The sequence below is a fragment of the Dermochelys coriacea genome, chromosome 1 (assembly GCF_009764565.3).
Source record: "Dermochelys coriacea isolate rDerCor1 chromosome 1, rDerCor1.pri.v4, whole genome shotgun sequence".
Lineage (NCBI taxonomy): Eukaryota > Metazoa > Chordata > Testudines > Dermochelyidae > Dermochelys > Dermochelys coriacea.
This window is the reverse complement of record NC_050068.2, coordinates 196,879,160-196,898,563: the sequence shown is the minus strand read 5'-3', so window position 1 is coordinate 196,898,563 and position 19,404 is coordinate 196,879,160. Positions and strand designations below refer to the sequence as shown.

Below are 19,404 nucleotides of genomic sequence, written 5' to 3'. Positions count from 1 at the left end.
GTACTGTAACACATTTGCAACAGAGACGCAAATGTCTTGTAAGAAAAGAAAAGAAACGTAAAACATTTCTCGATTACCTGCGGGATAGCATCCAGCCTTTAAAAAAACCAACCTAAGTGCTGCAGAAGCAACCTTAAAAACAAAGCGTGGTCTAGGGAGCTGACTTTAATTTGCACCAGGACAGAAATCCTGCCGGCTCTCTGAGTTGCAACGTTTTGAATTGACCTTTCAAACTAATATTTCCCAGTGAAGTGTAATCTGACCCTGCAACAACAGTAAACAATGACCTAGGCCCTGCTGTGGAGCCTCTCAATCTTCTTCAGCAGCAACGTGCCAGTCCGGGTTTTCCAGCATGCCCTTCAGACAGGGGAATGTCCCCGAGACGCTCACCCTGCTTGGGAATTTCCATAGTGCCGAAAAAGTCCAAGTAGCCACGCTCGTCCCTCTCCACCCCAACTTCCTCCCGCATGTCACAGCATTCTCCCCTCTCCCGCCTCCTGCAAAAGATAACTGGGGGCTGAATGACTGCAACAAAAAGACCCTCGTCCGTTACACCAGATCTGTATGTAAATAGAGTCAGGTCTCTTCTCCTTTGGCTACGGGGTCAGCGTGAGTAGGGCTTGTGTGTGCGTGGAGGAGGGGAGTTTCCTTGCTGCTGCTTCTCAGTTCCTCATTATTACATCTCGGGGGAAACTGCTCTATCCTTTTCTTTCTGTCACAGATAATTATTGAGGATCGGTTACCAGTGGGGAACAAAGTAATTGCTTATTTTGTATATATCTAAATCGCTCTACAGACATGAAGGTACACTATAATCTTATTATTTACTTTTATAATTTAAAAATTGTAATAGTAAGCATATAACTGTATTTTTCTCCCTTTGGACAGCCTTGGAAATTGCTTGTGCTATCATTGTCCAGTTATTTCTGTAGTGGAATACCAGGTATATTAAAATGTTTGATTTTGGCTAATGTTAACAGATGACAATCAGGAGTGAAGGAGCTTAAGTGAAGAGTGGGATTTTAAAGAGCACCTAAGTAATTTGGGAGCACAATCCCATTGATTTTCACTGGGACTCGTGTTCCTAAAATACTTAGGTGCTTTTGAAAATCCTACCCGAAATCCCCTTTGGTAACTATCATGGCTTGTGTGAAAATGGATGATGGAAGAAGCAGAGAAGCTTAGAGTATTAGTTGAGGCATCTGTTTTAGGAAGCAGGTGTTTCTAGTAGCTTTGGCTACACTACAATTTATTTTCGTTTGTGATTTATCAATGAACTGCAGGATAGAGTGGAAACAACACAACTGCAATCTAAAGTGAGTAGCAAGTCATAATACAGAATGTAGACAAATACATATAAAGAAGGGAAATAAATATTTATCATGAATGGAAATTTATTATGGGACTGAAACAAAGTTTATTGGCCAGTAGGAGCTTCTCTGGCTTATCACTTAATGAAAATTATTGACTCTTACATAGCATCCTATTTCATTGTATCACACATCTTATCAGAAGGTGAGGGAATGTGTGACAGAATTGGGCAAAGTGACTCTTGTAAAGGACAAAACATAGTCTGGATTCTGGAGAGAGCTGATACCTCTTTGACAGGTTTCAGAGTAGTAGCCGTGTTAGTCTGTATTCGCAAAAAGAAAAGGAGTACTTGTGGCACCTTAGAGAATAACAAATTTATTAGAGCATAAGCTTTCGTGAGCTACAGCTCACTTCATCAGATGCATTTGGTGGAAAAAAAATTTTTTTTTTTAATAAATGTGTTAGTCTCTAAGGTGCCACAAGTACTCCTTTTCCTTTTGCGATACCTCTTTGGACGTAGTTCTGCTACCTGGAGTTGTTGTTCGGGGATTGGATACCTTGGTGATAGGCATGGATAGGATATATTCTTCCTGTATGTCAGAGCTTACTTGTCATTGTGTGTCAGAGCAAACCAAGCATGATGTCCTGAGGTCTTAGGTTACCATTTCATAAAGCCAAATAACAAAGGGCAAAAGTCACCTAGGAACACTTAAAATTAGGGCATCTTTCTGCTCAAATTGAAACTCGTAAATCAAGACAAACACTCTTTTCCTTTTTGGTTATTAGTTTACCGGTTTTCTTTGCAGAAGTCGTTACATTTTGCTTCATGTTTACAGGAAGTGCACAAAAGGAGGAGTGTTACTCTTCATTCTGTGTGCCTATCAGCCCCCCCTTCCCCCCGGAATTCCTGAGACTAACCTCAGCATATCACTGCTGTGTAAGCAAGTGCAGGTGGTGGAGGTTAAAATTGTGTGTATCCTGAGCTCCTTTTTAAGGGACTGTAATGAAAAGGGCAATCATAGTGAGCAGGAGATGTGAATCCAACTTTGCCCATGGCCTGGCTCCCGCAAAGCAAAATTCTACAATCACATCTGCATAATGGATCTGGATTTAGATGTTTTTATATTCCCAGCTCAGGCCTGGTCTACACTGCGGGGGGGGGGGGGGGGACAAGCTAAGTCGGTCTAAGTTACGCAACTTCAGCTATGAAAATAGCGTAGCTGAAGTCGACGTACTTAGAGCTACTTACCGCGGTGTCTTCACTGCGGTAGGTTGACTGCTGATGCTTCCCCGTCGACTTTGCATACACTTCTCGTTCTGGTGGAGTACTGGAGTTGACAGGAGAGCGCTCGGTGGTCAATTTATCGCGTCTTCACTAGATGTGAGTTTTCTTGCCTATAGGAAGAACAGAATGCTGGAACTGAGACTTCTTTCCCCCCCACAACCAACCCCCCACCCAATGATTTGAGAACAGACTTCTGTTCACCATCAACCTGGGTCATGCGGCTTATTTCCAAGAGTCCTGAAATTGTAAGGTGAATTATATAGGGTTGATACATTGCTGTAATTTGTTGTTATCCATGACTATGACTCCTTTTAAATATATAACACTTGTTCTTTAAGTGTTTTTATTGTTCTCATAAAACAATAGCAGCAGAAGAGGGCAGAGATACTGTTAATATCTTTTGTGAGGGCCCACCTATGAAGCTGACTATCATAACTGTACATATGGGTCAAATTGTGCCCTCAGATAGACTGATGCTGTCCAGTGGATGAGGATTGCACAAATTTAATTGAGGGAAAAATCGGTCCCAAGACATACAGTTTATGCCAGTATTATGTAACTTTTAACCACGCTGTTTGACACTTTTCTTGCTAAGGCAAAATTTTGTCTGCTCACTGGCATTGGTTTAGGTGCTTTGGTATGATAAAATTTCTTGTTTCTTGAATTTCATGCTGACTAATAGATGAAAGATGGCCAACTGAATCTCAGGAATTCCCTGAATTCAGTAGGCTTTGGATCAGGCCCTTAGAAGAAAGACTTCCTCCTTAACTTACCCTTTCACCCATTACACCAAACCAATGCAGTGCATATGGGTTGTGAGACTGGAAACTTAGGGTTCTCACCATATTCCAATTTGGGTAGCTAATTCTGCCTATCTAAATTCTCCATGTCATTTCAATTGGATAAAGATTTTTTCCCCTCTTCCAGTCCTAGCCAGTTGAATGGTGATACTGTGCTTTGTTAAACAGCTGCTGTAGCCCACTCCATAAGGTGACTTAATTTTATTGGTGAGTGAAGTGTTTGTGTGTTCCTAAGACAAAATAAGTGGATGTAACAAATTAAAATGTGTGTTCTGGAACACCAAGGCCGTGTTTACAAATCCTAGCCTTAATATTCGTTCCAAGTGGAATCCTATGGTAAAAATCGGTGAGCAAAACATTCAGCCACATGTGGTATTTGTCCCACATTAGTGAACAAGATAGCCATTCCAGGTGATGGGACATTGCCCTTTGTCATGGGGAAATCTGCATTTTGCTTATTCATTATCTATACATTATGGTGCGTCTGCTTTGGGTGTTGCTTTAGAGACCAGTCCCTGCCCTGAGGCCCTTACAGTAGAAATGAGAGTGGGAACCTAATGAAAAATGATGATCACCTACAGCAGTTTGTATGTGGAGGAGGAGTACTAACAGCGAATAAGGGGTATGGAGAAATTGCATATGGGAAAGCATTACTTATAAAGAATTCAGATCAGCTGCAAGGCAGTTTCATAATGCATGGGATCCCTGATGTTTCTCCTCCCTACTAATCTTGGCTCTGTTTTGCCCACAGTCTGAGAGAGGCCAACCTTATTTCATTTTTGCCCTGAGTAGGGGCCTGATCCCACGAGGTGCTGAGCATCCTCAGCTCCCAATGAAGAAAAAAGAGATATTAAGGGCATTCTGTACCTAACAGGTTCGGACCCTAAAATATTTACTGTGTATGAGCGCTCCCAGTTTTCCTTTTAACATGAAGAATTATGTATGAGCATACAACACACACAAACACAATCTCTTTTGAAGTCAATGTAGTTCTAGGCTGACACCCCCGAAATCCACCATCCACAAAAAAGGGATGAGAACAACTATAATGAAGTCAGAAATAATACAAGGTTCCCCACGCTGGATTTTAGAAGCAAAAGGTGTCACATCCCATTTCCAATCTAGTGAGCTGTTCAGTCTCCTCGTTCAAACTTAAAGCCAACTTATCTACTGCTTCTGAGTAGTCTCTGAAGAGAAAATAATCATTATGCTTTAGCATCCAAATGCTGTGATGCTATTCAAATGACAAGTACAATGTTATGTTTGACTATATTTTGAAGTGCTATTTAGAAATTCTTCCAGCACACAAGGGTATGGCAGCTGTATTTGTATAAATTGACCCAAGAGCTTGCTGTGCCAGGCTAAATATACTTATTCTAGTGTAAAGAGCCTTGACATCGGGAGTCTTAGTACAGCAAATATTTGCCTAGATAATGGAATACATTTGTCAATTGTAACATTTGTATTTTCACCTTAGACAACTTAGGCAATGTTCTGGTGATCCCATCCCAGAAATATGTTGATAAAGGAATCTTATCACTAACAGTTCATAGTTTACTGGTGTATATGAATCTAAAGTTTGTAAGCTCTTGGGAGGTAAAGTACAGAGCATGATGGCCAGGAGGGACAGGGCAAAGGTTCCTCGATTCTTTTTTTTGTGCCTCTTGGATTCTGGGGTTTGGGGCAGTTTCCAGTGTGAGTTAGAGCAACTCCAGACACGGCTCTAACTTACAGGAGTCTTGAGCAGCCACTTACATGCTGCTCTGCAGCCCATATTTGCCAGAGCAAAGAGCACTCCTTCAGCCATTCCACCATGAACCCCTATCATAACCTCCTGTACTTCTCCATGCCGTGGGCAGCATAGGCCCATATACATCAGTGCTATGTCATTCTTTGCAGAGGATATTCCGCTAATGGTGGTTGTGGCCTCTTTACATTCCCTTTCTGGGAGCAGGGGCCAGATTCTGGCTCTACATTGTTGCTCTGTAGTGTTTCAAATGTTTTGGAATCTGTGTTATGAAGAGTAAAATAGTGCTGGTTCAAAAAGTTGGCTGGCAAAATCATGTCTCTTAAACTGAATTCATACTGTCATTATTAAAGAGTACTGCGGTGCTGAGACATGTAACTATGATTAAGCTAACTGGTTAATTGTTACGTCTCTAAGTAGTTTCAGTGATCAGGAACATCTAGTCCAGGTAAAACCAGATTGATATATCTTATGTCCACCAATATTTGACCAGTATAAGACAGCAGTTTAAAGTGAGAGAGGGGAGAAGAGTTATATTTTTTAAATGGGATAATAATGCACTTCTTAATTTTGTAGGGTGCCCAAATATTATAGAAGTAAGTATAGGTATTTACTCGTGAATTTGTTTATTAAAGCAATGTTTCAGCAAAATGTTTGTTTCCAAATTTGGCCACTAGTTGGCATTAATGGGACACTGCATAACTGCATGACTTGTTCAGAAAAACAACATTGGCTCTTGGTGTCCTGGATCAGTGGTATTTTTTTTTACCACAACTTCATATTGACAGTCTGTTATAACTGATGAGTATATGAGCCCATGTGAGGTTCTATAATGGGGAAGCTATTCACTGCCTGAGAGTTTGTTACACACAGTAACAGAAAACAAAGGTGGTACAATCTATTTGATTGTATTTGAGCTGGGTCTAATATTCAGACCCTAATTTACTCCTGCCCTGTGGAGCTGTGGGTATTGTTGCATTAATGTGCTGTTATAGCCCCACGAGGGGAGGCTGGTAGTGGCATGTGCTGAATTATTGAATCCACTGGACTTCTCTGGCATGCTCCTTCTAGTGCCTCTCTCATTTTTGACTGTGCTTTCTCTGCGTTGGTCCCTCAGAGGAGTAGATATTCCAGTCTCTTTGTGCCACTATCGGGTCCTCTACCTGAGGAGGACTTTCCAATACTGGACATGTTTATTGGGGTCTTTGCCAGTGGAGCCACCAGAGACCCTGCTTGATGTTCAAGACCTTTTGCATTAAGGGTTTAATACCTAAATGAGACAACATAACAATAATTTTATGTATGTGGAAGTTACTGGGAAATGACAACACCCTTGTAAGGTTGCTTTGAGCTAGCGAATGGCTCCTGTGTAATAAATGGGGATATGTGTTATAGAAAGGGTTTGTATTTACAGAGCTCAGTGGAATTAGAAAGACCTTAGGATGTCACACGGGCTGCAGCAGTGGGCTGATTGGGCCACAAGCGGCCCATGGGCTGTAGGCTGACCATCACTTCCCCAAGGTAATATTCAGGGCACTGCTCTTCTCTTCCTATGTGTTTTTATAGCACTTAGCAAAATGGGGCCATGATCTTGATTGGAACTATTGGGAGCTTCCACAATACAAATAACATAATGAATTTGATTTTGTGTGAAAGGCTTTTTTAAAATTAATCTTGACATTTTAATGAGAATTTTATTAATACTTGCAACATGATCCAATTGTTTGACTTATATACTCTTCATATGTAAACTACTGTGTGTTTGTTAAGAGAAGGGAAACCCATTTGCAACAATAGTTAAAACATCCACCCACACCTCACCACTAAAGAACTAGGTAACGCTCCAGTACTAAGTACAATATTGAACTTTTGTATAGAGTAGCTATAGATATGTAAAGTTTGATCAGTCTGAGTAGTTTTCAGAAAACTACCTTAGGGAGTCATTTATCAGTTAGCAAGTGTGAAACGAGTAGTTTGGGACGAAAGGATCTCACATGCTTTTGTAGTAAAGTTATGTCTATGCTATGGGGACTATAGTGGCATAGCTGGGCGCTGTAGATGCAGCCTATGGAAACAGGGCTTTTCCATTGCTGTAGGAACATTACCTCCCTGTGCTATGGTAACTAGGTCAAGCAAAGCATTCTTCCATTGAAGAAGCTATGTCTACACTGGGACTTAGATTGACATAGCTACAGCCTTCAAGTGTGTGGATTTTTCACACCTCTGAGCACAATAGCTATGTTGACCTAAAGTTTAAGTGTTGACCAGGCCTAAGAAATAGTGACAATAGCTACTTACTGTCAGTACAGCATTACTGAGTATGCTGTTGAATTGTACATGGTTCAGGAAGGGAGAAAAATCATTTTACTGCTATGACCTGCTTTTGCAAACCCAAGACCGACTGCAGTCAACAAGAATGCTCACACATGATCAGAGGGCTCATGGAAATATGTGAATGTTAAGCTTTAGTTGACTACTGTGTTTCTGACAGTGGCGTGAAAAGTTTGCAAGGTAGCTGTTCTTGTTTCCTAGTTTACAATGTGCATTTTTCTACAGGTTTCAGAGTAGCAGCCGTGTTAGTCTGTATTCGCAAAAAGAAAAGAGGCTTCCGACGCAGTGAGCTGCAGCTCCCGAAAGCTTATGCTCAACTAAATTTGTTAGTCTCTAAGGTGCCACAAGTCCTCCTGTTCTTTTTTCTACAGTTGGTCAGATTTGAAGGCATAGATTAAATAAACGGGTCCTTGCAAACAGCCCTCCTCCTTCACCTGAGAGCGAAAAGAAAATCTGGGCGATACCAAGTAATTCCTCCTCCTTCCCCAGTTGGTTTATGTATCTTTATGTGGTACCCAGTGCCCCGGGGGGCAGCTGGTCAAAAGTCAAAGCTCCCCCAAGCCAGCGCCTCACGGGGTGGACGCGGTCCAGGCGAGAGGGCCAGGGCGATCCTCCCCGCCCTCACTGCCTCAAGCCAGCAGCCCGGGTTGTCTCCACCCAGCACGAGAATGTACCGGCGAGGGACAAACGCTGGCTGGCGGAGCGGCCGGGCTGCGGCTGCTGCTGCTGCTGCGGGCGAATGATTCACCCGCCAAAGCGCGGAAACCCGCCAGGCCCCGGGGCCGGCGCGCGCGGGGGGGTGGGGGGGGAAGGAGTTGCCCAATCCCGGGCATTTACTGGAACTCCCGCCCTCGGCAGCGCGTCACGCCCGGCCCCGGCCAATGGCCGGCCCGCCCGCTGCATCCCCGCGGCCCGCTCCCCCCCCCCGGGGGCGGGGCGCCTATTAGAGCCGCCGCCTCCCCCGCCGCCGCCCCACTCCCCTCGCCCGGGCCCGCGCTGGCTGCTGCTGCCGCTGCCGCTTCCCGCCCCGCCGAATATGATCGTGGACGGCAACCGGGAGACGCCGGCCGACGGCGACTCCGGCTCCATGAGCAGCCCCCTCAACCTGGCCTATTTCTACAGCGCCTCCCCCTACTCCAGCGACGGCAGCTGCTCGCCGGCCCACTCCGCCCCGGGGTCGCCCGGCTCCGACTCGGAGCTGTCCGGCGGCGGCCGGAGGAGGGACTCCCTGGACGGCGCCCGCCAAGCCCTGCAAGGTACGCGCCCGCCCGCCGTGCCCGGCAGAGGCCGCTGGGTTGTTCTCCTGCGGGCCTGGGGCGCTTTAGAGCCTAGCCCGGGGGGGCCCTGGACGGCAAAGCCGGGCCTGGGCCTGGGCCTTCACCCGGGCGCTGCGCCCGCGAGCAGCCGCGCCCGCCGGGCCCTCCTCTGCCGCCCTCCTCCGCCCCCGGAGGTGGCTGCGTTGCGAGGGGACTGCACCGGCCACACGCCTGTGGCTCTGCCTCAGGGGAAAAGCGCTGGGCGACTACCGCTCGCTTCCCTCTTCGGCGGCCGGCTCCATCCTCTGATGGAGGAGGCTCGTGCTCGCTTCAAACGCCCTGTCTCTCTCTCGCACCCAGATCCCAAAGATGCAAGAAGTTGCGATGGGTATAAGGGCCATGTGTAACTAGTTGCGAGTGGGGCCTCCTGCTGTTGCTGCCTTTTTTCCCCTTCGCTGCCCCGTAATAATTTTTGAATTGTATATTGAAGTGAGGAGGGGAGGGGTATGCACAACCACTGTCTAAATACAGGTTTCAGAGGAGCAGCCGTGTTAGTCCCTGTCCGCAAACGGAAAAGCAGGACTTGTGGCACCTTAGAGACTAACACGTTTATTAGAGCATAAGCTCTCGTGAGCTACAGCTCCCTTCATCGGATGCATTCGGTGGAAAATGCACCAAATGCATCCGATGAAGGGAGCTGTAGCTCACGAAAGCTTATGCTCTAATAAATTTGTTAGTCTCTAAGGTGCCACAGGTCCTCCTTTTTCTTTTTGTCTAAATACAGGGGTTACAACAAGGGATACTTTGAAAAAGAATGGCTGGGAATTCATACCTGAGAATTGAAAATAGGCTAGGAAGAAAGCTCTTCAGAACGACTGTCATTTAGAAACTAACCTTCAAATGGGGAAGGAACTGTATTTTGCACTGGATGATTCATCCTCCCTTGTCTAGCGCATCTTTTCTAGGACAAAATCCTGTGAGCTCAGCAGAGCACCCTCAACAGCCTTTGCTCATTAGGTGGGGGGGGCACTTCATAGGAGGTGCTCAGCACCTTGGAGGATGAGGCCCGAAGGGCCAGACTCTAATACCCTTTACTCATGGTAAGTAGCACCTTACTCCACAAGTAATCCCATTGACTTCAGTGGAATGCTGCTTGTGGAATAAGGGTATCAAAAGCTAGCACTAGGCACTGTGTGTATTGGGACAATCTGGAAAGAGCCTTTTATGTACAGTGGTTTATTTAAAACAAGTCCTTGAAACTGTTTGCTCCTCCATTTTAATGTAGCACTCTATAACTATTTGATATATTTGCATTATGTCCTTCCTCCCTCCCCAAATAATCTTAAACTCCCCCCCCCCCCCCCCACCGGTTTGATTTTTATCTGGTTGGGTTTCTTTTCCCTAAGTTTTTTGTTTGTTTGTTTGAAAACATTTTTAACCATATAAGCATGATCTTAATACTCTTGTTTGTATTGTCTTTTTAAAAACAAAATATCTTCTTTGTGGATGGGGTGACTTGTCAGCCTATTTTCCACTTCATACCTCCACTCAAAGGCCCTGCTTCTTCTAAGGAAAGCTGGGGCTGTTGGACAGTTTGCTGGGATGAGGTGCTTTGAAGACCATAGAGACTCCTCCTACTTGACATCAGTGGTCTTTGACTCACGCCCTTTATTTCCTCTTCCCCGGACAGAAATCCCAGGTCCTGCTGGCCAGGGAAATTTGGAACCTGAACTCTGATCTCCAGTTAAGACTTCAGTGTATATATAAATGTTTATATACTGGCCTCTGTACTTTCCTTATCAGGTCACATAATTTCCTTTTGCAAGTTGAATGCCTTAAGTCATCATTTCCTGTCTTCCACTTCTGTTTTTGTAGCTTGAAAAGCGATTTAATTTTAAAGAGGATGTGAGACAGAAGAGGTCAGGCAGGGAGTGTCACAGTTGTATTGTACTTCTAACAAAGCAAGTTTTCTTTCTTAAAGCAGCAGTTTCAGTCACTATGGAGATAACAAACACAAGTAATTCTGAAAATTATGATACAAACCCCTGTAGCATTTTGACATCTAATATTTTTTAAAATCTAATAGATTAGGGCAGGGGACAGGATTTTTTTTTTGTTTGTTTGTTCCTGTGTTTGTACAGTACCTATGAGTGGGGTCCTGCTCTGTGACTGGGGCTTCTAGCCACTATGATGCTGATGTGTTATGTTATGTTTCCAGCTTGTTAACTAATAAGAGTTGTGGGTGTGGAAGACTCAAGAGAAATAAAATTCCAGCAGGTTATATTCTTCCGAAACACTGGCTGGCAATGTTCTGTGCAATATATTTTTATGTCAAAGGACTGTCTGCATTTTCAGTTGAAAGCAGAGTTTCAAGTTATTTTTCCACAGTTCTTTCTTGATTTGTCTCCTTGGGTCAGGATTGTGCCGATGCATTAATTTTGTTTTTGTTTTGTGTCTCAACAGCTGAACGCCACATGGGGGGAGGAAAGCAGCACAGAGGACCTTTCCAAGGGGTTCGTGTGAAAAATTCAGTGAAGGAGCTCCTATTGCACATTAGAAGCAACAAACAGATGTCCTTAGGCCATGTTGCTGATGAATTCAAGGTAATTCAGTATTTTTGATGGTATGGGTCAAATTCAGCTCGGGCGTAAATGAGTTCAGCTCTGAATGAGGAGATGCACCACTTAATAACACTAAAACTAAATTTGGCTCCTTGCTGATGTCCATATGAGCAGAGGTATTTTTCTTTCCCAAAATAGGAGGAGGGAAGAGGTTGTGGTTGGGAGGTAATTGGAAAGAAGCCAGAAGGTGGTTTCACTGTGCTTGCTAAAAGAAACACATTTTGAAAGTCTTTTTTGCTTACTAAACTTTATTTTCCAAATGGAGCGCACATAAACGCACACTTACATTTGAAACTATGAAAACTCACTCTGCAGCCTGATAGAATTCTGGAAAGGGTTGAGGGGTATGGCATTCTGAGAAGGGAACTATTATTCAATTGCTTGTTAGAGCTGATAGCCTGCTCAGTGCTATACAGGACTCAAGAGTGAAGGTGGGTGGGTGGTAGGCTCCCTGAGGAGCCTGCAATCTAATAGACAGAAACAGAGGAAATGAGATATGTTGGGAAGCCCAGAGAGAGGATTTTGTTTGTTTTTTTTTTTTTTTGTTTCTTGTGGACATCCCGTAAGAGTCTTCAGGAGCAATTCTCTTATGGAAAAGCCCTTTAGAATTTAATAGGGATGAAGCCGATAGGTTTCCATGGAATCTTCTCTAAGATCCTATGGAATTTAATAAATGTGTAGGTTTTTTGAACCACCCTATCAGATTCTGTAGCCTGGATATAATTCTGTTACCATTCTATAAAATGGTTCAAAAAGCCTGTAGAAAGGTTATAATTTTCTCTAAAATTTCTGTAGAACTCTTTCGTAAGAGTAGGCTTAAAAACAAAGGATTTTTTTTTCTTCATCCAATCTGATGGAGATTAAAAAATGAAAATATGGTCAGGCCATCCCCTATTAGGGCTGCTCTAATGGATGGGGGATAGTTAGTGTTTGCATTTTTCTTTTTTTTATTATTTAAAGAGCTGCTTTTAAATTGATTTTGGCTTTTTTTAAAATAATGTATTTATTTTCTACATAGGCACAAGCAGGATTGATGAACTACGAACAATTAACAGGTACAAGTGTTCTTACTTTTGTATGCCTCTGTGCAATACCTGTATAAATATTTTAGAATATTTGTGAAGTAGATTGCAAGAGTAACCTAAAAATGATTGTAAATGCATTTTCTTTGAACAGAGTTGAAGAACATACTCACTCATAGTGGTAAAAGAGAGGCTTATGAGTCTCTCTCTGATGGACCCAGTTACAAAAGACCAGCTACTTTCCACTCTCACCTCTTGGTAAATACTTCTATAATATTTAACATTAAATTATTTTTCCACTTGGTTTGTGTAATAGGAAACAGCTAAATAATTCTTCTATATTTTTTTGTTTTAATTTTTCTCCAGACACCACCACAAACACCAACCTCTATGGATAACGTGGAGGATGCCCATAAAAATGAACCAAAACATAACGGTTCTGACATGCTTCAAAATATTATAAATATTAAGAATGAGTCGAATCCTGTTTCTCTGAACACAGTGCAGGTCAGCTGGCTGCACACCATATCTAACCATGACTCACCAGGGGACCGATATCAGGATACCCAAGAGGCACAGGCTTTCTCCCTGTCTGAGAAGTACCAAGCCTTCCAAGCCAATAGTCCCCAACAAATGCTGGATCCACCCCAGAATTACCAGTTTTCTTCCTCACAGAGCCAGGATTTGCCACAGAAATATACTAGGGATTCATTACTGGAATACAGGCCATTTTCTGGCAATGATCAGTCCCCTACCTACCAACAGAATATCTTTGAAAGCCACGAACTGCAGTATTGCCCAACCCAAAGTTTTGAATCTCTCTTGAACGATTCTGAACACTCAGAGAATATACTCCAGCCTCTAGCCACTGCCCATCAGCAGGCTGATGTCAATGTCCACACTCAGAATTTCAGCCTAATACCAAATAACAGCTGTAGTACGCTCGATGGACACAGTTCATCTCTGACTACTCTGAATGTCCCTCTACAACACCAAGGTATTGTCAGAAACACAACACAACTGGGCAAGTCATTCTTTCAGTGGCAAGTGGAACAGGAAGAAAACAAACTGGCCAGCATCTCTCAAGAGCAGATCCTTGCAAAAGACTCAGATGGGGACACGTGAGTATTGTTTGTTTTTACCACTGCTAAATTAGAAATGTGTGGATTGTTTATGCTTGATTCTGTGGATTGTTCGGTTGGAATGGGATTCCTTTCATGTATTAACAGTAGGTGCATATTAAGAATGTGATGGCTTCTCCTATCAAATAAAGGTGGTACAGTAATATTGCTGGTACCCAGGATTACATATGATTTCACTGTTATAGACTCTGGTGTAGACCAGTGCTCATATGAATTAAAATGAAAGCACAAATTTCATGCCATCATTGAATGTGGAATGCTTGCAGCATGTATACCCTGCACTTGTATTTCTCTAATGGTACATCCCCAATTTGCACAGTTAAATTGTAACTTTCTGTATTTGTGTCCTTCCCTGCAGGTTCCTTCACATTGCTGTTGCTCAGGGTCGACGGGCTCTTTCCTATGTTCTTGCTAGAAAGATGGCTGCTCTGCACATGTTGGATATTAAAGAGCATAATGGCCAGGTGAGGTTCTCCATGTCCCAGACTCTTTGTGCTTCCAAATGCTGTACGTTTCCAAACCCTAAGCCAAGTGTGGTGGAATGCTTGTTAATATTAAACCTGAGGTTGAGCCTGCATGCCACCTTGGGCTGTCATCAGTTCAGTGGATTACCCAGAATCAGTAAGACTATATTCTTGGAGTTTTGTCCCAGCTTCCCAGTGTCCATAAGTATTGCTTTATTAATAGTTTTGTATTGGGGATATCTTTAGTCCCCATTTCCTGGTAGATAACAGCTGCCCAATATGTTAACTTTGTTTCTCAATATTTGCAGAGTGCCTTTCAGGTGGCCGTGGCGGCCAATCAGCATCTTATTGTCCAGGACCTGGTTAGCTTGGGGGCCCAAGTGAATACCACAGACTGCTGGGGTAGAACGCCATTGCACGTTTGTGCTGAGAAGGGGCATTCCCAAGTCCTTCAGGTAAGAGTTGTAAAGGCTATGAAGCTTTTCCCTTTGCCTTCCTCCCTATCCCTAATAGCTTTACATTCTTCTATGACCCTTTCCAGAAGCTTCTGAAAACAGTCCTCCGTACTGCCAGGCTTTTATAAATATATCCCTTACACTAATGGCCTAAAACCTGCAGCTTGCTCTAAGATCTACAGTATATTAGGCCATTACTGTAGAATCCTGTTGTACCTTTATTTAAAAAAAAAAAAAAAGTATTCTCCTTTATTATGATCATTTCCTTTTTTATTCCCAACACACTATTTATTATAGCAAGTTGTCATAAATGCTTTAATTTCCAATATGTCTTTTGGATTGAACTAATGAGTACTTCATCCCCACTTTTGCAGGCAATCCAGAAGGGAGCCATTGGAAGTACTCAGTATGTGGCCCTTGAGGCGACAAACTATGATGGTGAGCAGCTATGAGTTGTTTTATGTTTTTGTTTTTAATCCAGAGTTGCTGGGTATTGTTGTATTTTGTAGCCTGTAACATGTTACGCTGGGCAAAAAGCAATACAGCTAGGCATGTCAAATGTTTTTTTCCCAACTGAAGATAATTGCAATTGGCACATCAGCTAGGTTTTCCTAAGCAAGTAGAAACTACATTCGTTTCTATGAAGAACTTACTTTCTTGGATTCTGCACGACTTCCACATTTTGTAGGAAAAGAATTGACTCTGGTGGATAAATGTTTAGAACTAGACAGATGTACGTTTTAATCTAATCACTGGTGTGTCTGAGCATTGAAGAAAGAATAAGGAATACAGAGCAAAGGAATTAACCATCAATTCAGCTGAAAGCTGTTTAAATTGAAACTTGCTCTGTTAATATATACTTTACACTAAACTGTTATAACACAAGTCTTCTGAAAATCGGTTCTTTTATTACTCACCTGCTGAGAACGCATTACTGTTTAATCCCTGACATCACAAACGTAGAGCAGCACAGGGACATCTGGTGTTAGTCAGAAAAATGGAAACACAGAAGGGAGCCCCCTTTGAAACAAGCCACCTATCCAGTGGTTCTTTACTGTTTGCTCATTGAATTTTTTTTAATTGTAAGGGTTCACAGCTTTGCACTGTGCAGTGCTGGCCCATAACGCTGTGGTGCACGAACTCCGGAACAGTCAGCCGCCGCACTCTCCTGAAGTCCAGGAGCTTCTGTTGAAAAACAAGAGTCTGGTGGACACCATCAAAGCTCTGATCCAATTGGGAGCCTCTGTCGAAGCAAAAGTAAGAGCAATAATTCCTTAACTGGGGACTGACTGGTCTCGGAGAGAACGCTCAAAGTGAAAAGTGTCACTTATTATAAATGAAGCAGAGCTAATAAAAAAAAAAAATGCATCAAAGCATAGTAGGATCTAATTTATGTGATTGGAATAGGAACATTACATTTATTCAGGTCAGACAGTGCAAATGATGCATATTGGGAGAGGGGAGTTACAGCTTTAATTTTTAGATGAACTAATTTTTGCTGTGCTGGTAATTCTGTTGTATGAAAGGGAAAGTCATTGGAAGCAGTCTGATATATCCATAATAACTAGGTACTAGTTTTGCACCGTTCTTGACATTAGGATTTGAGTTAAATGCTGATCCTGTATCCAGTTCAAGTGTATAGTGGGCCAGTTTGTCGGCTGGTGAAAATTTGGCATATCTCCCTTACCTTCAGTAGAACTTTGCCTGTGTTAACACCAGCTGAGGGTCTGGCCCATTGTGTGTAAAATCAGAATATTTACTTTTAAGAAGAATGAACTCTGCTTTAATTTGGATTAATTTTCAGTGAGTTCATGGAATTGCAATACCAGTGGGGTGGGAAAGGTAGGTATTTTTTCCATGAAAATGTCTTTTATTTCCCTTTGTTTTAAATGTCCATGTATGTTTGTTCTCTCACAGTGGAACCACCAAATGTCCAGCATGTAATACTGAAAGCTTGCTTTTCTTTTTGGATAGGATGGTAAAAGTGGTCGCTCGGCTCTGCATTTGGCAGCAGAAGAAGCTAATCTGGAGCTTATTCGTTTCTTTTTGGATCTACCCAACTGCCTCTCTTTCGTTAACGCAAAGGTATGGTGTCTATCTTGAATTCAGCAGCAGAGTAGAATGTTGTTGTATGGTAATGGCATTGTGTATGACTGTGGTTCATAAACCTTCCTATCCTTAATAGTTTTCAGAGTAGCAGCCGTGTTAGTCTGTATTCGCAAAAAGAAAAGGAGTACTTGTGGCACCTTAGAGACTAACAAATTTATTAGAGCATAAGCTTTCGTGAGCTACAGCTCACTTCATCGGATGCATCCGATGAAGTGAGCTGTAGCTCACGAAAGCTTATGCTCTAATAAATTTGTTAGTCTCTAAGGTGCCACAAGTACTCCTTTTCTTTTTATCCTTAATAGTGTTACTCTTTCGTCCTCACTAGGCTTACAATGGCAACACAGCACTCCATGTGGCTGCCAGCCTGCAGTATCGGGTGAGTCAGTTGGATGCAGTTCGTCTGCTGATGAGAAAGGGAGCTGATCCAAGTGCTAGAAACTTGGAGAATGAGCAACCGGTTCACCTGGTTCCTGATGGCCCTGTAGGAGAACAGGTAAAAAAAAATCCTCCTAATTCTTTCAACCCTTTTGCTGGCAACTGATTCAAATCAATAACTGTTCCTTAGAAGCCCTCCCTCTCTAGAGGTCCTGGATGGGAGACCTAGCTATCAACACATTTCTGAGTTCTCATTAAGATGAGACCCTCCCTGTCGTCTTTCCTAAGTGAGCAGAATAATGTGACCATTCTGAATGGGACAATTGACTATTCCAGTAGCTCTTTCCCCACATTGCAGTGCTCTTCTAATTGCTACATGCTAAATGTAAAGCTTGAAGCAATTTAAAAATTAAGTTGCTCGGGGAGTCACAAGGCTAGTAGTGTAGATAGTGATAGGCTGATCTTAGTTCTTGGATCTCAGTATGGGAGAGTGCATATTAATCTTTGTCTGTCTTTCTTTTCTTCAGATACGGCGTATCCTGAAGGGGAAGGCAGTTCAGCAAAGAGCTTCACCATATTAAACTCCATGTGTCTTGGAGTTCAGTACACTCACTGTCAGTTAGGCAGTCCTAATGTATCTGTAAATAGACCATTTGCCCTGTGGAGGCAAATGTGAGTTGTTTCTATGAAACAAAAGTATTTAGTTCACTATCATATAGTGGGTTATGTTAACAATTCAAATTCCTCTGAACAGATGGGAATGTTCCATACCCAGGTGTCTGAATACCTGGATTTAATAGCTGTGGCAAGATGACTTATTTAAACAGTTTTAACTAGTTCTGAGGCAAGGATGATTGTACTGAAGGTTTCTTTTTGTATTTAGATAGGTATGAGATAAATAGCAACAACGTTAAGTTGGTTCTTTTTTAATCACACAAATATTAACTTATGGAGAAAAACTAATATTAATTTTAGAGGCCAACAGAATATTTATATTTCTCAGTAGATTTTTTCCAGTGTCTTATACTGTACTGTATATAAATCAGTAGCATTATTATGCTTTTCCATAGTTCTTTGTAATTTTGCTTGAAATGAACTAAAAAATGACAAGTGTTTCAAATGTAGAACCTTGTATTGTGGATTGCACATTGAATTCTAATATTATGCTTGTACAAATAGATGTATTTCATTATATGTATGATTGTGAGGGCAAAGAGTACGGTGAAAATGAATTGTCACTGACGCTTGTATACATCCATCAAAGTTATTAACAGGAAATGAAATGCCATATCTAAATCATAGAATCCTAGAACATCGGGTTTGGAAGGGACCTCGGGAGGTCATCTAGTTCAACCTCCTTCTCAAATGACTATAAGCTTGATCCTACTCCAAGTGAAATCCGTGGGGACAGTATCGGACCCTGTTTGCATGCACCAGCACAGGATTTCTTTCATCTTGACAGTGGATTATGTGGGAGAAATATTCCTATCTATACAGTGTATATATTTTCTTTAATGAATATGGCCCTGATTCAAGCAAGTACTTAAGCACGTACGCTTAACTCCCTCCCTAGTCAGTGAAATACTTAAATATCAGCTTAAACCCCTCAATGATTTCAATTTAAGTACTTTTGCCATGTATTTACTTCTAAAGGAGAATACTTTCAACAGTTAGTCCTATGTTTTTACCTTATAAGCATAGTGGATAGCCAAGTTATATTTGAAGCTAACGTTGTTTTTGTTTTTTAAGAATAATTCTGACTATTATTGCAAAATGTTTACGAATGATGCTGTATAGACATGCTCTGTCGGAAAGAATTTCATGTTTCCAAAGTGGTCCAGTGTGTACAATAATCCAATTTGTTCTTACTGTCTTTGCTCTAACTGTTCTTGCATCGCGTGTGATTCTCTTCCATAGCAATGTAACTAATTTGGGATAATCTGATCACATTGTTTGACAAAGTATGTCTTGTAGACAAGTTAATTGGAGAAATCTGGTATCCTCAAATGTAGCTGTGATGCATATCCACTAAATTCTCATGTACAGTTTCAAATAAATCTGTTAATCCAAAAATGTTAAGTTGTGGTGTATTTGTTACAAGTAACTTTGTTTTGATGAAATATTTTGACTTCTTCCTGGTACTCTATTGTTACTGCTGGAATCTGGGAGAGCTACTTAGGGAGGGCTACCCATTTAGCAGGTTGTTTGAACACAATACTGCAATCGTTACTCATGTGACCAATCCTTCCTCACATGCAAAGAGCCCCCTCTTCTTCTACATTTATCCTCAGTGAAGGTGTGGCACCATAGCCAACCTCCTATCTCCTTCCCTGGACCTTTCCTCCTGATGCTCCATTCTTCCCTATGGCTCGTGTAGTCCATTTGGTTCAACAGTTTGATTTGGTTCCACTGACATCGGTTGCGCTCTCCATAATGAGAAGTTTTAGCAGATTTGTCCCAATTACGTCAGGGTGCTGTTTGGGGCA

The 19,404-nt window shown here is 42.3% G+C and overlaps 1 protein-coding gene across 3 annotated transcripts; it reads left to right on the top strand.

Moving 5' to 3' along the window:
* The first annotated feature begins 642 nt into the window (after window positions 1-642).
* On the top strand, window positions 643-18,991 carry NFKBIZ (NFKB inhibitor zeta). Of its 3 annotated transcripts, none has more exons than XM_038383926.2 (12): window positions 643-804; window positions 11,194-11,333; window positions 12,370-12,406; window positions 12,528-12,631; window positions 12,740-13,494; window positions 13,874-13,979; window positions 14,288-14,434; window positions 14,809-14,872; window positions 15,522-15,691; window positions 16,409-16,519; window positions 16,869-17,036; window positions 17,446-18,991. In XM_038383926.2, exons 2-12 carry the CDS (start codon window positions 11,205-11,207, stop codon window positions 17,497-17,499), a joined length of 1,845 nt encoding a protein of 614 aa, XP_038239854.1. In that variant the 5' UTR covers window positions 643-804; window positions 11,194-11,204; the 3' UTR covers window positions 17,500-18,991. The 3 variants fall into 3 exon arrangements, 2 of the variants coding, with proteins under 2 accessions (XP_038239854.1, XP_038239844.1); XM_038383916.2 differs by lacking the exon at window positions 643-804 and adding an exon at window positions 8,436-8,730; XR_006279971.1 differs by lacking the exons at window positions 643-804; window positions 17,446-18,991 and adding an exon at window positions 8,436-8,730 and having other exon boundaries at window positions 16,409-16,619; window positions 16,846-16,973.
* The last annotated feature ends 413 nt before the right edge of the window (window positions 18,992-19,404 follow it).

Excerpts from the sequence above, each read along its gene's own strand:
- NFKBIZ (XM_038383916.2), top strand. The coding sequence starts at position 8,511 with ATGATCGTGGACGGCAACCGGGAGACGCCGGCCGACGGCGACTCCGGC. Across the intron at positions 13,495-13,873 it reads AAAGACTCAGATGGGGACAC|GTTCCTTCACATTGCTGTTG; the intron begins GTGAGTATTGTT and ends CCTTCCCTGCAG. Across the intron at positions 14,873-15,521 it reads TGAGGCGACAAACTATGATG|GGTTCACAGCTTTGCACTGT; the intron begins GTGAGCAGCTAT and ends TTTAATTGTAAG.